This window comes from Hermetia illucens, chromosome 2, assembly GCF_905115235.1.
Source record: "Hermetia illucens chromosome 2, iHerIll2.2.curated.20191125, whole genome shotgun sequence".
Taxonomy (NCBI): domain Eukaryota; kingdom Metazoa; phylum Arthropoda; class Insecta; order Diptera; family Stratiomyidae; genus Hermetia; species Hermetia illucens.
The window spans coordinates 50,945,710-50,968,353 of NC_051850.1; the positions used below are offsets into that span (position 1 = coordinate 50,945,710).

At 42.8% G+C, this 22,644-nt stretch overlaps 1 protein-coding gene across 1 annotated transcript; it reads right to left on the reverse strand.

The window, feature by feature from the left end:
• Positions 1 to 456: 456 nt before the first annotated feature.
• LOC119648844 (probable tubulin polyglutamylase TTLL1) lies at positions 457 to 19,552 on the reverse strand. The gene is made up of 7 exons (XM_038050719.1): positions 19,284 to 19,552; positions 11,247 to 11,447; positions 1,715 to 1,905; positions 1,466 to 1,652; positions 1,129 to 1,330; positions 705 to 1,045; positions 457 to 638 (listed from the first exon to the last, which is right to left on the reverse strand). Exons 1-7 carry the CDS (start codon positions 19,328 to 19,330, stop codon positions 497 to 499), a joined length of 1,311 nt encoding a protein of 436 aa, XP_037906647.1. The 5' UTR covers positions 19,331 to 19,552; the 3' UTR covers positions 457 to 496.
• Positions 19,553 to 22,644: the final 3,092 nt, after the last annotated feature.

The following is a 22,644-nucleotide window of genomic DNA, read 5'->3' on the forward strand; positions in this document are numbered from 1 at the left end:
TAATACAGACACATAAAGAAGTAACTAACGGTAAAGAGATAATATTGGGGCCTGCATAATTTTCCACCCGGCCCCGGATATACTCTCTACGGCCCTGGTGAAGAACCAACAAGTATTTCGGCCAGGGTGATTGGAATGGCAATGATTAATCGACAAAGCATGCACCATGAGACTGAGAACCTCTCCGGTAGCATGCAGCAGCAGGATGTAAGACTTAACACTTTCATGTATTTATACTATGTCTCCATTTGCGCCCTTAAGCGCTAATTCTCGAACAAGTTTCGGAATAAATTTAAATTGAGCACTATTTTGAAATTAGTTCTTCAAGGTAAAAACTGCTCATTAGAAGAACTGCATATCATTTCATAACTCAATTCAAATGGGCTTACCTTATCCTAAAACATTTACCTCAAACCTTGTGTCTAAATGTGATAAGATAAAATTAAAAACTTCAGATTAACTTGAATTTTTAACATTTTTATACATGATTCTATCATCACTTCCATCGATTACCACTATTCATTTTGCTCTTGTTGGTTGTATTGGCTTGACTCTCATCCTGTGATGCTAGTTCTTCATCCAACAATAGTTCGAAATTTCCCATTGCTTCTGGGCCTGGGATTTTATTCCATCGCACGCTAGATAGACAAGTAGATACATGACTAAGAAACTATATAAGTCTTGAAAGATTAAATTGTACTCACTCTGGAACGCCATCCGGAGGCAGAACAACTGACAATATGTTATCAATTAACTTATATTTAAGTATCCTATCATTTACAGTTGTCGATGTAAGTGACGGTGAAGCATTCACCTCAACCAGCCACGGTTTCAAATTGTTATCAATGATAATGTCGTAACCATAGCACTCGAAACAATGTCGATCGCTGGCCATTACCGGAGCAACCGCTCGCAGTGAATGCACTATGAGCCAGGATATCGATCCAAATAAACGATCTGTGACTTCTTTGCCTCTCGTTCCTTCCAAATAGAGACGAAGGTTTTGGACAGACCACTTGCCCCCATGCAGATTATTATATTCACCCTGAAAATGTTTGACTATGATAACTAGCTTCTTTTTGATTGCGTGATTGTGCTGAACTTAATTCATTTAATGCTTATCCTTACCCCGTGCTTCTGAACGCTCACGTTGGTCAAGTGAACATACATATTGTCCAACTCGGTTACACTGGTATCATATTTCACAGTACAGAAACGACAGAATCCCAATTTAAAAAGATATGCCTTCAAAGGACGAAACGAAGTCACCAGCACGTACAGACGTAAATCAAATTTTTTGCCTCCAATCAAAAGTGGGTTATCTATGTATCTTGAAGAAAAAAGTATAAAAGATTAAATTTTGAAAATAGTTTCTTTTGTGAAAAAAGAACCATATGGAACCATATGATTTCCATTTCAACCAAAAAAATTTCAAAATTGGTAGCCCCACTAACTTTCTAATTACCTCGAAATCACATAACTTTCCTTCCCGATCTGTGGATGAAATGCGCCTTTCGCCTCACGGGACCACTTCTTCAATTTTGATAACTTATTGATTAAAAAAATTCCCGCACCTTGTGATTTACCGCATGGTTTCATGATCCATGTGCTTTGCGGATGTTTTCTATATTCCTCAACAAACATGTTGTAATCTGAAAAATAGAAAAAATTGGAAGAGATAATTCCGAAAAGGATTATAATTTGAAACACTTACCAGCCGGAAGAACAAACGTAACTGGAATAAAGTCCAGATAGAGATAACGCGCTCCACCGGGCTGATTACTTTCAGTTTTTTCAGCTAGTGGGCTACCATCACGTTCTAAATCCTTTCTATAGCGCTTGATGTTTTTCACCAGCAAATCCTTCCGAGATAGCTCATAATGATTTGGAAAGTGATTTATGATTCTATCAAAGAAGGTTAGCAAATGTTACTAAAATAATTGCTGTAAATGGCGATTTTAGAGACACAATATCTAGAAGCCTACTGCTATCCGTTTTTAGTGAAAAAAAACCTAAGAATCGAATGGTACCACAGTCCCAAAAAAACAATGTCAAATAGACATTTTAAAAAGCCAGTTGAACTATATGTTTCTAATTTTCAATATCTTTCCCTTTAGAGGGCTACGCATACAACAAGTACAAGGAAACAAGTTTAAGTGACAGATTTAGAATTCCATATAGGGCACCCCAAAAGTATCTGCACTTTATATATTACAGGTATAGGATCAGTCCATTAGGACATTCGAAGAGGGTTCTCCGCCCATATCCCCATCGACCACCGTGAAAAGTATTATTTTATTGAGAGGGCTATGGTTTATACCAGCACGATCAATCCAGTTCCTGGGGCTTTCCTATTGTTGCTTTTAGTGCGCTCCAATTTACTTTTGATGTTAACATCTCCTCCATGAGATTATAGAGTCCAATAACTCCTTTAGGGGTGTCATTCAACCTCCCGCTTTCATTCGCGAATCTCGGACAATGATACATAACATATTCGACGAGCCTTTTTAGCTCCATCAGTAGTTTGATTTCCTACTGTAGTAAAAAGACCGTTACAACGTTGTAGAGTCACTCGCGTCAGTTACACGCAGACATAACTGACTCGCCTTTTCCAGCGCAATTCCCTTCGGGACATGACTTCCTTCTAGAGCTCCAGGAATGTCTCCTTCTCAAAAGCCCCACTGAACAAGCCAGCTATCCTAGTTTTTTCACTTCTTGTCCCTTTGTCCAGTCCCAAAAACCGACGGTGCTAGGTTTCCGAAACCCTGCACCGTAGAAAACTTCCTGTCTCGTCCTCCACATTTGGTTTGATTTCTGGATACCCTTCCCATACTCATTTTTTTCACGAATGGGCATTCGCTCCCACCTACCGGGCTTATGAATCAGCATCCAAGGAGATTGGGTGAGTGTAGGCGACTAGGATAACCGCCACAGGGGAAGGATTATATTAAATGATAGAAGTTGTCCGCGATAGCTGAGTGGTTAGAGCATACCTCCCTTCAAGAAAGTAGCTGGACTGCATTTCCTTCTACAGGCGGACATGGACAGCAGCAAAAAGCACAAACAACTGTAACCCCCGCTGAGAGTACTGTGGCCGCCAAGCGTTGACATTCGATTATAAGGTGAACTGGCAAAATAGCGGAAGAAGGAACACGGCGCCTAGAAAGTCTCCAGGACACAAAAAAGAAGCCCAAGAAGTACAAGAAAAAAAGGTTGGAATTTGCGAGATACAAACGGTGGAGCAACAAATTAAAAAGGCAGAGAAATGGATATAAGCGTCAAGCTCCACTCGTTAAACCGGAGGAAAAAAGATCATTCCAAAAGCCCTCGGTGCTAAAAAATCAAACCCGAAGTGTCCTCCGTTTATGAAATGAAGGTTCACCGAGTCTTCGTTGAATTAGGTCCGAAGATAACCAACAAGGCTACCGTGAGGCCTGCCGAGGCGGCAAAATAGCTACTTGAAAAATTGAAAACAATTTCTTAACAAAGGAAAAATCATAATCGGTTTTGTAATATGTACAGTCAGCTCCGAGATAATGTCTGACGGATTTAAAAAAAAACTAAGAGGCGTCCAACATTATTCGCAACACACACCGTGCAACTACTCAGGAGTTGCTAGCGCTATTCGCTGCGGTGGAAAAGCTAACCTAATGCTAATCGGCAAATAGTCCCGGAATAACGACCCAGCTTCACAGTATCTTCACTCATTGAGTATCCATTGCTATCTAGGTTCGAAATGGCACCTAACTTTGGGTTCAGACTCGAATGAGCTGTGGTCTGGTCGCAGTCTTTTGGCGCAGACTAGAGGATGCATCTCAACCACGGAGGAGCAGATCCTGGTAATATAAAACATTAATGCCTGGACATATCTCAGCTTAACTCTAGAGGTGAGGGCATCCTAAAGATGGGGAGGACGGGGCCCGTAGTTTTAAGCGTATGATGCATGCCAACATTTTAGCGCATTTCGGTCACTAGAATGGTCGGTGGAGGGATGGCGAATTCTGGAAAACTTTTCTACAAATAACTATCAAAATATCGTATTCAAATTAATCGACCCAATCACTTGATCTGCACTGGCCTGGTGCTCTCCTCATTTTGAATAAAAAGAGAATTCCGAGCTACGTCTCGTGATAATCGCCGAGACAATTATAGAGCCAAAGTTAAGTACTTTGGGTTAAAGCCTGACTTCAAAATGAGCTTTTCCAACGAAATCAAAACAGCAGGAGACAAGGCTGCAACACGAGCTTCCACCTTAAATCGGTTAATGGCACATTGTGAACTCCCTACCTCCAGCACGACAGCAATGCAGTCTGTTCTGTTCTGTGGTTATGAAGTAGAGACTGATGTTTTTAGCAAGAAAGTATAGCATAAAAGGGTAGAGTCTCTCCACCATTCTGTCTGAGGGTCCACTGTAATGGTGATCCCAGGAGAGAGCCCTAGCTCAACACAAGATCAACCTCAAACGCAAGGGATAGGACTCAAGGGAGATGGCTGCTCATGAGAAAGTGTGCCATACAGTGAATGAATGGCAACATTCTTGGGGAAATAAGTCGAGAAAGGGATGAACTAAGCGACTCATCGGAAGCGACCGGGGTCACAGAATGGCAGATGTTCTTTAAACAACTTCCTTCCCTCCTTTCAGGCTATTTTACTGAAAGGAGTGAGCTGTTTATTTGGTCGTCCGACGGCTTATAATTACAAGAGTTCAACGTGCAATCTGTAAATACATCCAAAAAAAAAAAAAAGTGTGCACTCCAAATTTTTTTTTGTTTTTAGAGAATGGCCGAATCAAACAGTAATTTGAACTTTCTTTGAAAACATTAATTCTCAAAAAACTAACATGCTTTGATTCCACCAATATTAAGAATAATGTAAAACGAGGATGTTGCCTATATTTCACTCGACTTCTTTAATGGTGCCAAGGAAACCCTGAAAAGGGGCATTATCAGCACCTTATGGAGTGTGTAGGCTACCAAAATACAGAAGTTTATAACAACTTTTACCGCGTTTCTTATAGAGCGGAAATATTAATGCGCCTCTTCCGAAGGGCTCTTGCGACTTCCTCCGCCTTTCCAATGAGGGTACCAAGATTCAAATTGATTCATTTAGGTCTTGCTGCCGTCCATGTGTCAAGAAATTTTGCCTGTTTCTCGACAGGACCGGGGTTGCTCCTGCCGCGCATTGCCCTTCCATTTCTGCGAGAATTTGAATTCAACATTATCCCTATTGTTATTAACGACCTTGAACGCATTTTCTTGGTCAACCTGCCGTGGGATCTCTCACTAAGAGAGATCAGCTCAGATTTAGCATAGTAAAGTAACCCCTACCATATTTTATTTATCTCAGCGTTTTATTTTCTTCATTTTACTGAAGATAGTACAAAATATGTAGTCTCAAACCTTCCTTCTTTATATGTGGTTAGAACTAGTTATGAGGCTGCGGAGTTTCCATGCACCGGAGAGTACTCAAATGTGATAAACCTTCTATGTATTGAAGAGCGGCAGAAATGGCCGAAATGAGTGCCACAAGCTCCGCTGTTTGGCACAGCCTTCAAATTATGGAAAAGAGGCATGCAACAGAATGTCAGAGTACAAATCACATAAAAAGGAGGATTCATGACGGAGTAAATAAAAGCAAAGCTTACTGCTGAGAGGAGCTTGCCGACAAAGTAGGCGAGCATCCATGGGGATTTAGTCATAAGCTTGGCATTAGAAAAACCGGTGTCCTACGGAAACCGTGTTGACTTAATGCCAAAAAGACAAACTAAACCGTACATGCATTGTTCCCTGTGCATCCCGTTCAAGGTGATGTCTACAGGCACCGAGGATTGTCCACTTTTCATCACGAAAGAACTGGAAGAGATAACCTTTTCTATGAAAAGCGCACCTGAACTTGACAGTATTATGGCAGGAGAACAGAAACTGGCATTCCGCCATCGACTGGACCTACTGTTCTGCGCCTTTAAAACTTACCTGAACGAGAGTATCTTTCCTTCGCGGTAGAAACTAGCAAGGTTCGCGCTGATCAAATGCAAATCAAATTCAGGGTACTGTGGCGACTAGTAAGCAGATGAATCTCTACTCATTGTTTCAGCTTTTACGCTTTACTCAAAGATGAGCTTTTTCGAGGAAATATTAACAGTAGCCAGGAAGGCTGTAGCAGGAGTTTTGGTCTTAAGTCGACCAATGGCAAATTTTAGGGGCCCCAGCTGCAATAAAAGACGTAACAATGCAGTCGATTTTACTTACGGCGCGCAAGCATAGGTTAATGCTTTTAACAAGGAGATGTATCTTAAGCACTTTACACAAATGCAGAGAAGGGGAGCTGTGATCGAAGGAAGAAAAGCAAGACGTGATTATTCATGAGGAATGGCAAGATACTCTAAATGATAAGGAATTCTCTTGGGAAAACGAGTCGAAACAAAGATGAACTGCGCGACTCATCGGAAGCTTAGGTCCAGAGCTGAACAGAAAACATATGACTTCCTTACCCAACTTCTAAACGGCCACGGAGGTTTCTGACTATGTATACTGAAATAGGGTGGCGAAAGACCCCAATTACACTTTTCGTTCTTGAACGTGGGATGGGATTCGTCAGCAACTGTATGCAGATACAGGAGAGTTTTTTCCAGGCAACATTGTCGTGGAGACGCTGACAAATGGAGTCCTGTTACATATTACGTTCAAGTTCTTCTTCGACCAGCGGGGTCCGGATGTCAACAGGTTCTTTGAACTAATTACTTCCCTTCCGTCTCTCGTTGATGGAGGAAATTCCCTGACTTGAAAGCTCCCTAAAATGGAAGAGCGGGAACGCTATTCAAAAATAATAGTTCTCTGATGACAGAGAGAGGTTTAGTTAGTTATCCGACGGCTTATAGTTGAGGGAGTTAAACACTCAGTCCCTAGTGCATCCTACTACAAAAGTCGGGAAACCGGAAGCTGGACGCTTCAGGTACGAAAATTTTTGTGTATTTCTTAGTACATAGCACATAATATATCCATATATTATGTGAGAATATTTACTTTCGGGTGATATTGACATTCGTAGTCTTCAATTTTCAAAGAAGCAACAACTTTGACGTATTATAACTTTATTTGTAATAGTGCGATTTCTACCAAACTGGTAAGATTATGCTCTACATTATAGCCTACATCACCGCAGAATTTCGTGGTGCTAGGATGAATTTAATGGAATAATGGTAATATACTATTATTAACTTTATTTGAACAGATATCGGTATGGGAGGTATTTCGGAGTCTAGGCACTATATAGTGGCAGCCTCTTGATTTTTTTCAGATTTTTCGGTTTGGTAGTTTCTTAGCATGGCCCCTTTAAAGAAACGATCACTTTCAACCCCCCGCACTCCCCACCGTTCCAACTAATGTCAAAAATAAAACCTGCTTCGAAAAGTAGGACTATATTTGATGAAGAACAATTTTACACCCCCCTTTTGCACGTAATTTAACGTAAAAGGATGTAGCTCACTGTATGTGTTTGTTCACAGTTCCCACCTTTCTACCAAATTGGTGTCAATCGCTATAGCCGTCTCCGAGAGAAATGCGTGTGACGGACACACAGACAGACAGACAGACAGAAGGTCCAGTGAGGAGTGCCCAGATCTCCCATCAGACGCGACTCAGCTGGCGGATTGGGGCATACCTATTGATATGTAAATATGTGTTCATGCAATTTTCTTTTCTGACTGTGCATGGGCTAGTGTTTGCTAATCTCTGGTGCGTGGACCAAAATGGCTATGGGAAAGACACCCATCAGATTTGATCAAGAGGTACTCCAGCAGCAACAAATAGATCCATTCAGGAGAAGCTCATCAATTTTACGATCGCCTCCAATACCAAAACTGGCAAAAGAGAAAGTCCATGGGAGCTCAGTAACTAAAAAAGGCGAAGGAGTTAGTAAAAGGAGTAATCTGGCCAAGGCTCACAGAGAACAGAGCCCTGACCCAGAAGAACTGCCTTTTATGCCGCTTGGGACTAAAATAGTTAAGCTGCCCGAATTCATCAAGGACAAGCACAACGTGCACAAAGCCATTAAGAACATGGTGAGAGCCATCACGGTGCTTTACAATAGGTCCCAGGATGAAATAAGAAAGCCTAAGGAAAAGCCGGACATCCCAGCCCCAACAGTGTCACAGGCGAGTGCAAGACAAAGAGGGGGAAGCTTTGTGGAATCAACAGGGACCAAAAAGGTAAAAAAGGAGTCTTCACCAGCCCAACAAACGGAACTAAAAGTTCAGAAGGGCCTAAAGTGCCCAAAGTAGGAACGTCGGCCAGCGAAGCGAAACCGAAAGAAAATAAGAGCGGCGGTTGAACTAAGGTCGTGGACAAGAAAAAAAACAAGAAATCAAAGGTACGAATTCGCCCGGAGGCAATTGTAATCTCTAGCAAAGGACATCTAACGTATGCGGGGATATTGAAGAAAGTGAAGTCTGACCCCAACCTAAAAGACCTGGGCGGAAATTTCAGCAAAATCCGGGGATTTTGTGGAGAGAAAGGACATATTGCCAAGGACTGCAATAGAGACCCCAAATGCATTTTGTGCGAAGGAAAGGAGGGACGAGATAACCGGCATATTGCCAGAAGTGGCAAATGCCCGGAATTTGGGAAGGCGCTATCTTCAAAGAAAAAATGATATTTATTCAAATAAACCTCAATCATTGTAGGGTCGCTCAAGATTTACTCGAGCAGACCATCTACGAATCCGAGATGGAAATTGTCATCATTAGCGAACCCTGTAGAAACCGTCACGGTGGCGTATGAGTTACAGATTCGACTAGTGGAGCGGCGATATGGGCATGTGGTCGACAAGCCATGCAATGTACTGGGGGTCAGACATACAGCGGCTTTGTTTGAGCGAAAATAAACGGGGTATAAGGGTACAGCTGTTACGCCCCACCAAGTCTAACACTGCCCGAATTCGGGGAAATGCTTGACAATCTTGTTCTCGACACAGGGGGTCGTAGTCCAAGGGTGATTGCTGGTGACTTCAATACTTGGGCCCGTGAGTGGGATAGCACAGAGACAAATGCAAGGGGCCGCAGTCTATTAGACACTTTCGCACAGTTGGATATCATTCTACCCAACGAACGAAATGTAAGCACCTTTCAGAAAGGGGGGTCTGCCTCAATCGTAGACCAACTTTTGTCAGCCCTGCACTGGCACGTAGAATGTCCTGGTGCGTCAGCAATCATTGCACCCACAACGATCACCAGGCAATCTTCTTTGGGCTATGGGTGGAGTCACAGGGCTAAAGACCATCATGCCTGAAACCGAGAAAGATGTCAGGCTGGTCTGCTTCATAGAGGTGTAGTCAGATCAACCTAATAAAGCAGGCGCCTCTACGAAAAGAGCTGCCCATGTAGCCCAATGCATCGCCAAAGCATGTGACGCGTCCATGCCTAGGAGGTGCTCATTCCCCAGTAGAAGACCAAACTACTGGTGGAATGCTGAACTGGCCAGCCTTCGATCAGCCTGTCACCGAGCCAGAAGAGCAGAATTGACCAAGGGCAAAAAGAACGCGCCTATAAGGAAGCCCGCAGAACCCTCAAGCTCGCCATCCAACGGAGCAAGAGGGAATGCTTTAAGGAGCTCTGTCTCTGGTGTAACGCCAGGTCAACCATTGATGCCATCAAAATGGTTGCTTGCTTGGCCGAAGATGCAATCCACGGAAAGGGCAGTACTAGCAAATATTGCATAGTAGTGACCCTGGATGTGAGAAATGCATTCAATTCGGCCAATTGGAACCTAATACGGGAATCTCTGGCGAAGATTGGTATTCCCGCTTATCTTGCAACTATTGTCAACAGCTATTTACAAGAACGGAGGTTTTGGTATGACACCAATGATGGACCCCAGGAGTACGTTGTCTCTGCGGGTGTCCCACAGGGCTCCGTACTGAGCCCACTGCTGTGGAACATTCCGGAGGAAGCCACGGTGGTGGGCTACGCCGACGATATAGCGCTGGTTGTGGTCGCGAAGCACCTCGAAGATGCTGAGTTATACCCATGCGAAGCGATCAGTGCTGTTAAGGGTTGGCTAGAGAGTTCTGGTCTAACACTTGCGGAGGAAAAAACGGAAACGGTCCTCATCACCAAGGGCCGTAAAAGAAATGTTGCCCGTATTCAAATGGGAATCATATCATCACTTCTAAGCCTGCCATCAAATACTTGCGAGCGATGATAGACGGCAAGCTACGCTATAAGCAACAAGTGCAGTATGCTTATGACAAAGCATCCACTGCAAGTGTAGCCCTGGCGAGGATGATGCCGAATGTGGGAGGGCCAAGGCATGCTTCCAGGTTGCTTATAGCTAGTGTAGTGTGTTCGATCCTGCTCTATGCAGCTCCAGCTTGGGGAAAGGCATTGTAGGTTGCATTTAACGTTAACAAACTGAGTCTACAGAAGAAAAGCCCTAAGGGTGTGCTCGGCATTCAGGACTGTCAGGCGTGTCCAGGCCAGTGTCTTTTGAAGATTTCCACCACCTCAAAAAAAAAAATTTAATAAGGTTTTGTGTTTACACTTTTAAACCTTAAAAAAGGAATACACTCCAAAATCTGTATGGTACTGGAGTTTGACCAAATCAAATAGTGATTTGAACATTTGTTCATCATCCATCGTCCTTAATAGAAAGGAGATTGGTATGTCATGGATATTGGCTCAGCTTTCTTTTAGTTCAGCTTCTCCATTCATATCGCCCACTGAAATTCACAACATAACCTTTTAGCTTTAAGGAAACAACTATCCCTTCTGAACCGGGAATTTGCAATCCTGTACGATAAATACTCTTGTGACGATTCTCCATCTGAACTGGAATTTTGCAAAGGGAATTCATATTTAAAATAGGCCTCCGAAAAATGAAGGCGTAGCTTCCTTACTGGTTTGTTAAATTTCAAATTTTCAATTTATCACAAAGTTGTGCGATTTAGGTTCTTGGATAAGCAATTACAATGTCAATGATTTTATGGCATCAGATCTCCCGACATTAATAGGTTGAATACTTTTTCTCTAGGACAATAAACTTCTGCACATTAGTATCCATGAATCGTGTCTAATATTTGGTTATCGATGTAATGAGCCTTCATGCAATCTGCCTTATTCAAAGCTTTTCGAGTAAACTAGAAGGTGCAGTTTCTATATGACGCCATTTACGGTTGTCCTGGGGTTTCCATTTAATTAAGACTAGTTAGTAATAATACCCAAAAAAAACTGAATGAAAACAAGAAGAACTTACTGATTGTCGTGCATCCTATATCCACTATCCACGCTAAATATATTCCGGCATGTCTGAACACCAGCCCAATAGAAATTCCAGTCATCATCAGCCCCGACTTGTACCCAACCGCGTTTCTCGAAATTATTCACCAGAACCGATTTATCTAGGTCCGTACAAAAGCAAATTTTGATTCGTTCATGAACACCTGAAGGTCCAATTCTGTAAAAAAGGAAAGGCTGAACTTTAGAATGGTCATTTCAGCGAACAACAGACGCCAGGTCCAACCAATTAACAACACTTACAACCAGAACACATCATAAATTAAATTTCTTATGTGCACAGACTATTCAACAACTTCTTCCAAGGATTTCCTGTCGCACAAAAAAGCCCAACTGGAGGGTTTATAACTTGTTCAATTTCGTGGACATTACCACCTTCCAATGTTCGCTTACTTACCTGCCATACATGTTAGCCAGGTTGCTCGCTAACCGCTTCTGTTCGTAAGTCATTCCTAGCATTTTGCCTGAAGTTGTTTCGTGCTGTGTAATTTGACCAGGTTTGATTTAATGCATATCTGCATATGAGTATATGTTTCGAGCTCACATGCAATCGAAAAATCTAATACACATAAAATGGATATTTGTTTCTATTTGCCTGCGATTCGGTTTATTGATCAAACAAGGTATAGCGAACGTGAGAAATTAACCGAAATCATTCAACTGATAGAATTGGCTTTTCAGTGCGCGACTGAACAGATAGTACAGGAAATATCTAATCTCATATTGAAATAAAAGGAGTTAAAAAATTTGTAGCATTGAACAAGCTCGAAAATTAATTACTTCCCTCAAAGTCATCAAGAAATATTGGACAAGTGGACAACTACTGGTTACAGTTACAACCTCCTCTATGGAAAATCGTCTTAATGTTGGTATAAGCCAAACTTCTCTCAAGGATCCAAATTCGAAAAATAATTTCTACCTGACCAACTTGTTTCAATTTTCAATAATGAGATCGATTAACGCCCCGTCGATGTATACTTTCTCTAGATTTGTGGCAATATTTTAAAATGAAAGTGAACAATGAACCATGACCCCCGTAAGGAGCGAAAAAATATATTAATTCCTCCTGCCTACGTGGGTGTTGAAGGCTAGTTAAACCGTGTTTGAAACAGCAGACTTGGAGACTACCCAAGCTTGGCCATGTAGGGACCTCTCCCCACGACACAAATGCGAGCACTGAAGGTTTCTTAATGACAAAATGTGATGGGTAATGGACAAAAGTCCATTCTGAGTGGCCTGCGACGACCAAGAAGGGAGAACTAACCCAAAAACTTAAAAAGAAACACAAGTTGGCGTAATTGACCGTGAAGGTCCGCCCGCAAATACTGAAGCTCCATTGAAGTGTTCCGTCGACACGTGCTTGCTCGCCTCTATACTAGCCAGGCTCAGGAATGTGAAGGGGGTCCTTTGAACACTTTGATCCCTCACATGTCAATTTACGTGTCCTTTACCGATGCGTGAGTCCGCATCGGAACCTAAAAGTTCGACACACAGAGGAATTAGCGGGAGCCTAAAGAAAGATCAACACGCGAGCTAAACAACAAGTCGGAAACCGGAAGCTCGGTGCTTCAAATATAAAAGGTTTCAGAGCCTAGATGTCATTACCATCACTTTTTTCTATTTTTCTGGTAGATAGTTTCTGAGAATGGCCCTTAATTTAAGTGACCCCTTTATGAACCTCTACTCTCCCATTTCGCAATCGGCTTTAAAACTAAGCCTAAGAAATTTGGAAAGTACTAATCGAGATCTTTCATTTGATACCCCAGATAATTATATTCGGTGAAAAAAAAGATACATCACGCTTTTGCATGTAAATTGACCACAGAATGATGTAACTCACTGCATGCGTGAGCGTTCACAGTTACCATTTTCCTACCAAATTCATATCAACAGGTGTAACCATTTCTGAGAAAAGAAGAAGTGTAATAGACAGACAGATCTCCCATCAAGTGCGACCCAAGGTAGCGGATAGAGACATACCTATTGATGTTTACATATGTGTCCATGCTTTTTTGGCTGTGCATGAACTAGTGTTTACGCATCTCTAGTTCGTGGGCCAAAATGGCTATGGGAAGAATACCCAAAAAATAAAACCACCATGGAAGACAAGAGTAAACGTGAACTTACGGCGCAAGGACTGGGAGTCCCTGTATCGGCGGCTTTTAGTAGTGAGCAACCGAGCTCCGGGTCTCCGATATCAAAAATAGTCGAGTTGTCCGAATTTATTCAGAAGGGAGAAAACATCTGCCCAAAGTGAGAACATCGGCTAGTCTAGGGAAACCCAAGAGAAACGAACGCACTGAATGGATCGAAGTTACCAACAAAAAGGCGAAAAGGAAAGCAAAAGTGCGAATTCGCCCAGAGACCATAGTTATCTCTAGCAAAATGTAAAATGCCTTATGTTTGGACACAACGGTGTGAAACATCACGATGGCGGGTTACGGCGATGATATAGCGCTGGTTGTAGTCGCAAAGCATCTCGAGGATGCTGAGTTATACTCATGCGAAGTGATCGGTGCTGTTAAGGGTTGGTTAAAGACTTCTGATCTGACGTTTGCAGGGGAACAAACGGAAGCGGTCCTCATCACCAAGCGTCGTGAAAGAAGTTATGCCCGTATTCAAATTGGGATCGTTGCCATCAAATACGTGGGAGTGATGATAGACACGAAGCTATTATAAGCAGCACCTGCCGTATGCTTATGCTGCTGCAACTCCTACTCTATGCAGCTCCAATTTGGGAAAAACATTGCGGGCCACATTTAACGCTAACAAACTGAGTGCAATCTACAGTAGCCCTAAGGGTGTGCTCTACCTTCAGGACTGTCTCAGATGATGCAGCACTCGTCATTTCGGGAATGGTGACCATTGATATGTTGAGGTGACAAACATATACAATACGAAGTCTAAACCTCCTTTATCGCAGACGATGAACGCCGAAAGGGAGGTATCTCTAAACAGATGGCAAGAGCGTTGGAAACGTTCGGAGAAGGATCGGAGGTACACAAGCCCATCCTTGCCATCAAGGAGTGGTGGAAGAAACGGCACGATGGGATTAATTATTATCTTATCTAGTTTTCCACGGGACATGGAGAATATCGCCGGTACCCGTACCGGTTTAAACTGGAAGCCTCACCCGAGTGTCCAAACTACAATGGCGTCCCAGAGGAACAAGAGAACGTACTCTTCCGCTGTCCAAAATTTGTGGAAAAAAGAAAAAACCTAGAAGAGGCCCTAAGAGAGTTGCTGGTACCAGTAAATCTAGTGCAAAAATCCTAGTATGTGAGGAGGACTGGGGTACGATCAACTTCATGGTCGTATCTATCCAGAACACAGTGGGGAGTCGCAAATGGGTTCATGGCGCTGAAAAATGAAGAGGAACGGCTGAGGGAACTGAAAGTTCATTATACTCATGCGGTCGAAACCTCACCAAGAAAAGCCTTTAGATCACACCGGAATACTCACTGGTCACTGCTGGCTAAATTATAGCCGGGGAAGCTAGGGACATCTACGGACGCTATATGTAGATTCAGTGAGGAGAGTGATGAAACATGTTCTGAGACAGTGTGCGGCACTTATGCTAAGTAGACAAAGGCACCTGGGAGAATACTTACTACCGGATACCAGGTTGAAACACTTAAAAGTAGGAAACATAATAAATTTTCTTCCGGTTATAGGCTTGAAGGACATATATAGTTAATAGGTATATTATAACTAGTAAAGGGGCACAATAGTGCTTTTAGGACAGAGTGCAAAATCCTTTGACAATATTATTATTATTGTTAAGTTATTATGGCTGGACCATAATACGGTTACAAAGCACATTGATGACATGAGACTACCAAATAGAATATTCGAAGGGAAACTTAGCAGGAACCCCGCAAGTCAGGAAACTGCTGAAATACTACTAGGTTTAAGAAGTTGGAGAACATCGTTATTGAACGAGATAGTTGGTGGCAAATTCATAAATGGATGAGTAGTTAGTTGCTTTCAGCGCCTCCCTTAGACCCGTTTCCCCACCCCCCCCCCCTTTTTTTTTACCGAAACATAGTAATATTTCCGAGGGTGATCCTCTTTATGCAAAATAATTACCATTCCAGATAAAGGCACAGGGAGGAGCCTCCAAAATGCTCACACAGGAACTATCTTTCAAAGTCTTTTGGAAGGAGTTGAAATTACCTCCTACCTAATTAACAAGGGGAACAAGGTGAACGAGCAGTTGCTTTAAGGGATAAAACGCCGAAACTGCTGGAAGACAGCCGAAGGATTGCCGAGGAAAAAAACAGCACACCAAACAATCGACAAAAGGAGACGAGGGAAAACAGTTTGGATCTGCCAACAAGGAGGCAGCAAGAAGAATCCAAACGGATCAAGCAGTGTCGAAAAAATTCAACAACAACAACCTAAGTTGAATAGCGAAAGTGGTAACCCCACTGTAGCAAAGTTAAAATCGACCACGACGGCAAATCAATGCCAAAGAAAAAAGAAAGAGCAAACAAGGCCAAACGAAGGAAGATATTTCGCAACGACGCCAAACCACAAGACGCCGGGGTAGATGTTAAATCTATTCGGCGAACTCTAACCAGCAATGTACCTGTGTCCGCGAGAAGCAGTTATTTCCAGCCTAGAACTCATGTGCACCCTTGAAATAAGGAATCAGGATTGTCTCAATAACACGGAAGAAATAGAGGAAGCGATAAAACAGGATTTCCCAGATGTGTGCAACCTTAAACTGAGAATTACGTCAGTCAACTCTAGAGGGCAAAAATTGGCCATTATCACTGTTCCTGGGAAGACACCGAGCCAACTTTCAACCTCACACCGAACAAATATATGTCCGCTTTTCAGAATAAGCTCACCGCCTTGGAGGACGAGATTAGAAACACGGAAGGGAGAACTTTAGTCGAATGAGACTTTAACCCTCGAATCGGCATGCCTCAACCAGATTGTCGAGGCACACAAATTTTAGAGACGGCTCCTCCCAATGTTTGACGTCCGGCAAATCCATACCGCGTAAAACATCGACTTTGGAAAATTTGTCGAAGCTGTCTCAAGAGAAGTAAATCAGCGACAAGACTCAGGCGCAGACAGAAGAACTGCAACTGAATCGGTAAGCTATTCAATAATGAGTCTTATCACCGCAGCTTATAATGCATCGGCTCCCAAAGGGAAACTGCGTCCCGGGAAAATACTTGTGTACTGGTGGCTTAGATCCGCAGAATTTAAGAGAGCGAAAAAGGAACTCCACCAGAAAATCAACAAGCAGAAGGCACGCTGTTGGCAGGAGCTAATCGACGATGTAAGCAGAGAACCATGGCGCCTCGAGAATAAACTGCTTACCAAAAAACTCGGTGCCCAACGGTCACCCAGTTTTGTGGAAGTAGAGGAGATAGAGGAAATCGTGCAGGCCCTTTTTCCTGTCCACCCCATTCGAACTGACGCTACCGGTAAGGGAGTGTGTACTGAAGAATGGCCACTCTTCACTGTAAAGAAACTAGAGGAAGCACACAGTCCATGAAGGACAAAAAAGCACCAGGACCAGACGGTATTCTCAGCGAAGAGTTGAAACTCGTATGTAGATACAAACCGAACTTGCTACTCAGAACATTCAACGCATGTTTGACAGAGGGTGTTCTTCCCTCCCGCTGGAAGGTTGTGAGACTTGTGCCGATAAGCAGAGTCAGCGTATGTTGGACACAGCGGAGAAGCTGTTTGAGAAGCACATCAATCCAAGACTGATTAATGCAATATGTGCTGCGAGAGACTACTAACCAACACAATATGGTTTTAGAGCGAGGCGATCCATAATTGATACGATTGAAGAAGTGGTCGCTACTGTCGGTGGGTGAGAAACGCCTTCAATTCTGCGAGGTGATGAAAAATCGTTAACATACTCGTACTCCAGGCTACCTATTGCTGATATTGAGCAACTATTTAAAGGACCATGATCTACGAAACCCAGGAAGGAAAGTGAAGAATGAGGGTCACGTCGGGGGGGGGGGGGGGGGGGGGGATTCTTGGTCCAGACCTTTGGAACGGAATGACGATGAGGCGAATAAGCAGATGAATGGCTAAGCATGGAACTTTCCTAGCTCTGGGAAAAACTGAAACCATCATCCTAACCAAAGAGAGGGCTCTCACAGTCCTCCCTGTTCAGATGATCTTGCCCAAGCCGACGGTGAAACACCTTGGGTGATGATAAACACGAAGATGACCTTCTTCGAGCAGATTCACAACACAGAGGTTCCTTATCCAGCAAGCGTCGCTAGCTGATGAGTACGGTTCAGTCCGTCCTTCTCTTATGGTTCTCCGCGCCTAGCGCAAGTATCATATAACGACGAGTGGCTCTGCAAGCTGTCTCTGCTTATTGCACTATCTCGCAGCCAAGTTATTCCGTTCGGTCTTCATACTGCCGAGTAAGGGCTTATATACCTCAGAAAAGGCAAGTGAAATAAAGAAGCTGGCATTTTTGAAAAGAGAACCTGTACTCCTTGCGCATAGCATCAATCTTGGAAAAGAGAATCAAGGGGTAGATGATCCGCGAATCTCATCGTCGTTCAATCAAAAGCACGATCACGTTGACTATTACCTAACCCAGCTACTCAGCAGACATAGTTGTTGTCAATCTTACCTGCACGCAATCGGGAAACCACGATCGCCTGCTACACCTTTTTCTTCTGCAGAAGGTGGGGGTGACATCGCCATTACTTTTCATGGAGTTTTTAAGGCGAAAAGGAGGGAGATGGATAGAAGAGATGCCAGGGTAGCTGAGGCTCCTTGAATCCTGCTCCTATACTGGATAAGCCTAGCCTGAGGTAATGTGTCAAACAGTTCCGGGTTAGAATGATACACGCCCCAGGGTAGTGTTTTCGCAGATAGTTTGTTTGAGACAGGAGTTCGGCACTTTGTGCGTAAGTGCATTTCACCTCCCTACAAAAAAAAGATAGGGCTGTTAACCATTAAAATTATGAAGATTAAACAGATCCCGGTAAAACCTGGCTGTGGAACAAGTTGAGAGACTGGTCTGAATTTGATCCGACAAACCAAAAACGAAGTTAGAGGCCAGAGCAGGCTATTTATAAAATTTCACCTTCTGTGAAACTGATCATATCAGAGGCCCACGTTGGGCGCCATTTGAAATTAACACTTCCTAACTGCGATCAATCTATTAATTTTCTTGTATTGCCGTTCTAAGCCAAATCTAATAAACGAAGCATGAAAAGCACCATTTTTATATTAAGTCTCAACTACATAGTACGAATTTGTTTTTAACTCTACCAACACTATTTTAGCTATCTTCAATCGAATTCAAATTATTTGATTATGTGCCCATGTTAGTATAATGATGAAGTATTTTGGTATGCGTATGCATATTTCTTGATAGATAAATACGTTGTGATACCGATTTGGGAATGCAACATAAACTATTCGAAGCCTATTTCAATACGCGGCCTGTTAATTGAATGTGGTAGACAAGATTAGCGAAAGGTAAGATGAGACCTTTAAATATTTATACTCGCTCTGAAGCATTTACCAAAAGACAAAATAAAAAGCAGTTTGAAAAGTTTCAAAACTATCAATTTAATGTGGTTTTATGTATACTGTATATAAAAGTAAAAATATGTGCATACATTAATAGGATTCAGATTCACTTTCACGTCGCGCATATCAAACAGGCATCATTAATTAAGAGTTCATACATAATTATGGTATTACACCAACTAAGCTGGATTCACTTCGAATCTTGTGGCATATCTTTGTCGTATTCACTGATTTAAGATGATTGGAAAAATTGTCTGAATGATGTTTTTATTCTTTCTTTTGAATTGTTAATCGTACTATACAGTTCGGATTAAAGTTAGCCCAGAGCGGCTCAAAAAGACGCTTGGAATACCTTAAGCATCCTACTTGAAGATGCATCTCAAGCAACGCTTGCCTTCCGCTTTCGAATCCACCATGATAACTCAATTAACATTATTACCAAGTGAAAACTACATACCGACGTCCACCCTTCTTTCTTCTTCGTACTTTTCTATTTCGATACATTTACAAAATCATGTAGTTGAGTTTGTCATGCCCATCAAGGCGCAAGGACAAATATGGTTCAACTCTGCTTCGCTATAATGGTATATTTTGGAATATAAAAACTTAATTGAATTTCATGCTGAAGTGAAGATTTATGTATTCATCTTTGACTAAAATTTCAAAACAAACCGCACTAAAATTAAGGACGACATTTAAAGCAAAGAAACTGGGATATCTAATGACAATTTTTTATCGAAAGATAGTAACCCAATTAATATCAATTATTCAAGGTTCATAGAATTGCATGTTTGCTGCTCACATTTTGTTCATTCCACGAGTTGTTTTTTGACCGCGAAAAAACCCTTGGATCTTAACTCGATATAATTTGTTGTTAACAGGCCTAATCGAAGTAGTATGAAGATAATCCGGAATCGGCGTAGAAGTGATGCGAATCCATTATTAACCGTATGTAATGTGTAAATATTAAACAAACCTTCGGACAAACTGCTTCTGGGCTTACTGCCTTATAGTAGAGCTGCGGGGAAAATCGAGATATTTGTGGTGGATCCGATCTTGGGTATACAATACAATAGAATACTACATTGCCAAACCCCGACAATGTCAGCCACTGCGCAGCTTTACAAAAAAGATGTCTGAAATGCGGCAAAACGCCTGCATGCAATGATCCATACGAGAGACCAAAGTGTTTAGTTCGCGGCAGTCCTAGCCACCAAGTCCGGGACGAAAACGGTTAGAGTATCTATAACATAACCAAATAGCTGCCATCCAGAACGTCACAATTGAAGAAGTACAAAGGAATTCTGCCAATACTATGATGTCCTTGGTTCGTGCTCGGAAAAAATCTTTCTGTCTCTCACAAAAGGAAAATTTTACTCATCAGAAACCCACAAGAGGACATAAACAAAATAGTAAGAGGAAAACACTTCTTCAGCATACAGTGCTGAAACACCATTCCACCCTGCAAAAAAAAACGGTCAATCTTCCCCACATCTGAGTAAATGGCATTCTATAGCGAGATCCCCGCCTACATCTATCCCAGCAAGCATCAATATCACAATTGTTCCCATAAACCTTCCACCGCCAACTAATGTATACGCCTTCCGCACAGAAATCAACAGGCTACTTCAATTTTTGGAGAACAGACCAAGCATTGTCCTAAGTAGTGATTGCAATGCACGTTCCCTAACATGGAGTGATACTATCAATTCTCCTAAAGGTTCAAGCTTTTTCAAAACTCCTCTTTGAAACAGAGTTTCAAATCATTGATAATGGGAAACCAACCACCATCTCATCAACAACACACGGGTTCTCTGTTCAGGACCTAATAATCAACAACCCCTGCTTAGGATGAATGTGGAATACATTGATGGTCATCTATCAGCTTCAGCCACCACAGTTCAATCCTAATCTCAAACACTTCAACCACAGAAAGGTCTCGCTCCTTGAACAACACCTTGTGATGGGGCAGCCTTTAGCAGTTTACTACTACACTAAGGGTGTCCAAAAACACATGAAGATGAAGGCAATGCATAGCAATGCATTGTACCTCTCCAAGCAGTAAGAAATCACAGACTCCGAATGCACCCGCGAATTTAAGAAATCAGGCACAAGGAGAAATATATGCAAAGCAAGCTCTCCACTTCAGTGGAAAACTTGCACCCAGTGTCTACGGCGCGGTCAACCAGAAAGGATAGTACAGTAACCACCTTAATGAAAGGAAAAGGAAAGCTGACTACGACCGGTCCTTCCGTAACACTGTTGCCTAGTTCTTCGAAAAAAACTAGAGAGGAAGGCAAAACGAAACTTCGACCGCAAAATAGAGAGAACTACAGGTTTGCCTGTCAGAACCTTCTTTTCCACCGCTGGCAACAAAAGCGGAAGAAAGGGAAACTGGTGATATGGACGCAACTGGTCTAATTCCGGTATGTGGAAACAGATCCACGCAGCTCGACCAACGTTAACCTGGGAGGGTTTCCAGCGGACAACAACGAAAGACTCTGCGAAAGAAGGCGAAGTTTCTTGGGACTGGGGACATGGGAGCTTCTACACCACCAAGTATGGCGATATCCAAAGAAATTGGATGCAAGAAAAGCGGAGCTATCGGTGGAGGAAGAGGACAAGTTAGTAAAGCCCGTGAGATCCACACTGGACGCTGCAGACTTTTCAGTTAACGACGGTTTTCACATTAGACTACACTTATATCTACAAACATAAAGGTTAGTCAAATTAACCTGCCGGATGACCAAGCCTCTCCATATCTACTGGCAGCAAGGTTAGTAAAGTTGCAGAATTGTCCTTATAAATTTTTGATACAAGAGCCATGGGTTCGTTTGAACAAAATCTGTAGTATTGGTTCAGTAAAACAAGAAGAGTCTGCACGCTTTTCTGTGTCCGGACCTGAGTTCCAGCCACCTAGTCGTGGTCAAGTTGGACCAGGTGGGGGCAGAGAACGTGTATATTTCCTCGGCTTACATAGCTCACGACCGACCAGATCAACCAAAAGAACTACAACATCTGACGAACACCATAGCAACAAAGAAGACAACCTGTTGATAGGTTGCGACGCCAAGACTGTGAGCTGTGATGGTTGGGAGGAGGTCCTTGATATCACCCTAATAAGCGACAATGGGATTCATAGAACTGGAGAGTGTCTGACCAGATATCATTCTCAGATCACAGTTGGATACTTTTCAGTCTAGATCTCGCCACGGAGGTCTCCAAACCCTTCAGAGACCCGATGCGCAAATTGGTAAGATTCGCACGACACGAACTGGAGTCAAAGGTCGGGGCTCTGGAAAAGGCATTCGATACCGCCTTTAAAGTCTCATGCAATACTAAGTACAGCAAGAAGACACTGCCGTCGTAGTCGAAGGAAGATCTCTCCAGCCTCAGGAAGCTCACCAGGGAATTCTTCAACATCTGCAACAGGTATAAATATTAGCAGCCATACAAGGACTGCCTGAAGAAGTACAAGTCGGCCATCAAGATCGCCAAGAGGCCGTCTTGGTTGGACTATTGTCAGAACATCGAAAGCACCAGTGAATTCGCGAGGCTCAGCAAGATAAAAGCAGATCCTTCCTTAAAAATTCGGAAGGCTCCTGGACGGAATCCTCTGGTGAAACCTTGGAGCTGCTGGTTCAAAGGCACTTTCCCGCCAACGAGGAGGACTGTGAGTCAGAGCCTTGCTTGGAGGGTTTGTGGCCACCCCAGCTGGGCGAGACTATCAAATCGTCTCAGGCTGAGCTATAAACAGCTTCTCTGCATATAAATCTCCAGACTTAGATGGCATAATGCTAGTTACACTACAGAAGCAG

Excerpts from the sequence above, each read along its gene's own strand:
- LOC119648844 (XM_038050719.1), bottom strand. The coding sequence starts at position 19,330 with ATGTATCGAAATAGAAAAGTACGAAGAAGAAAGAAGGGTGGACGTCG. Across the intron at positions 1,046-1,128 it reads TGAGCGTTCAGAAGCACGGG|GGTGAATATAATAATCTGCA; the intron begins GTAAGGATAAGC and ends AAACATTTTCAG. Across the intron at positions 639-704 it reads CCTCCGGATGGCGTTCCAGA|CGTGCGATGGAATAAAATCC; the intron begins GTGAGTACAATT and ends TTGTCTATCTAG.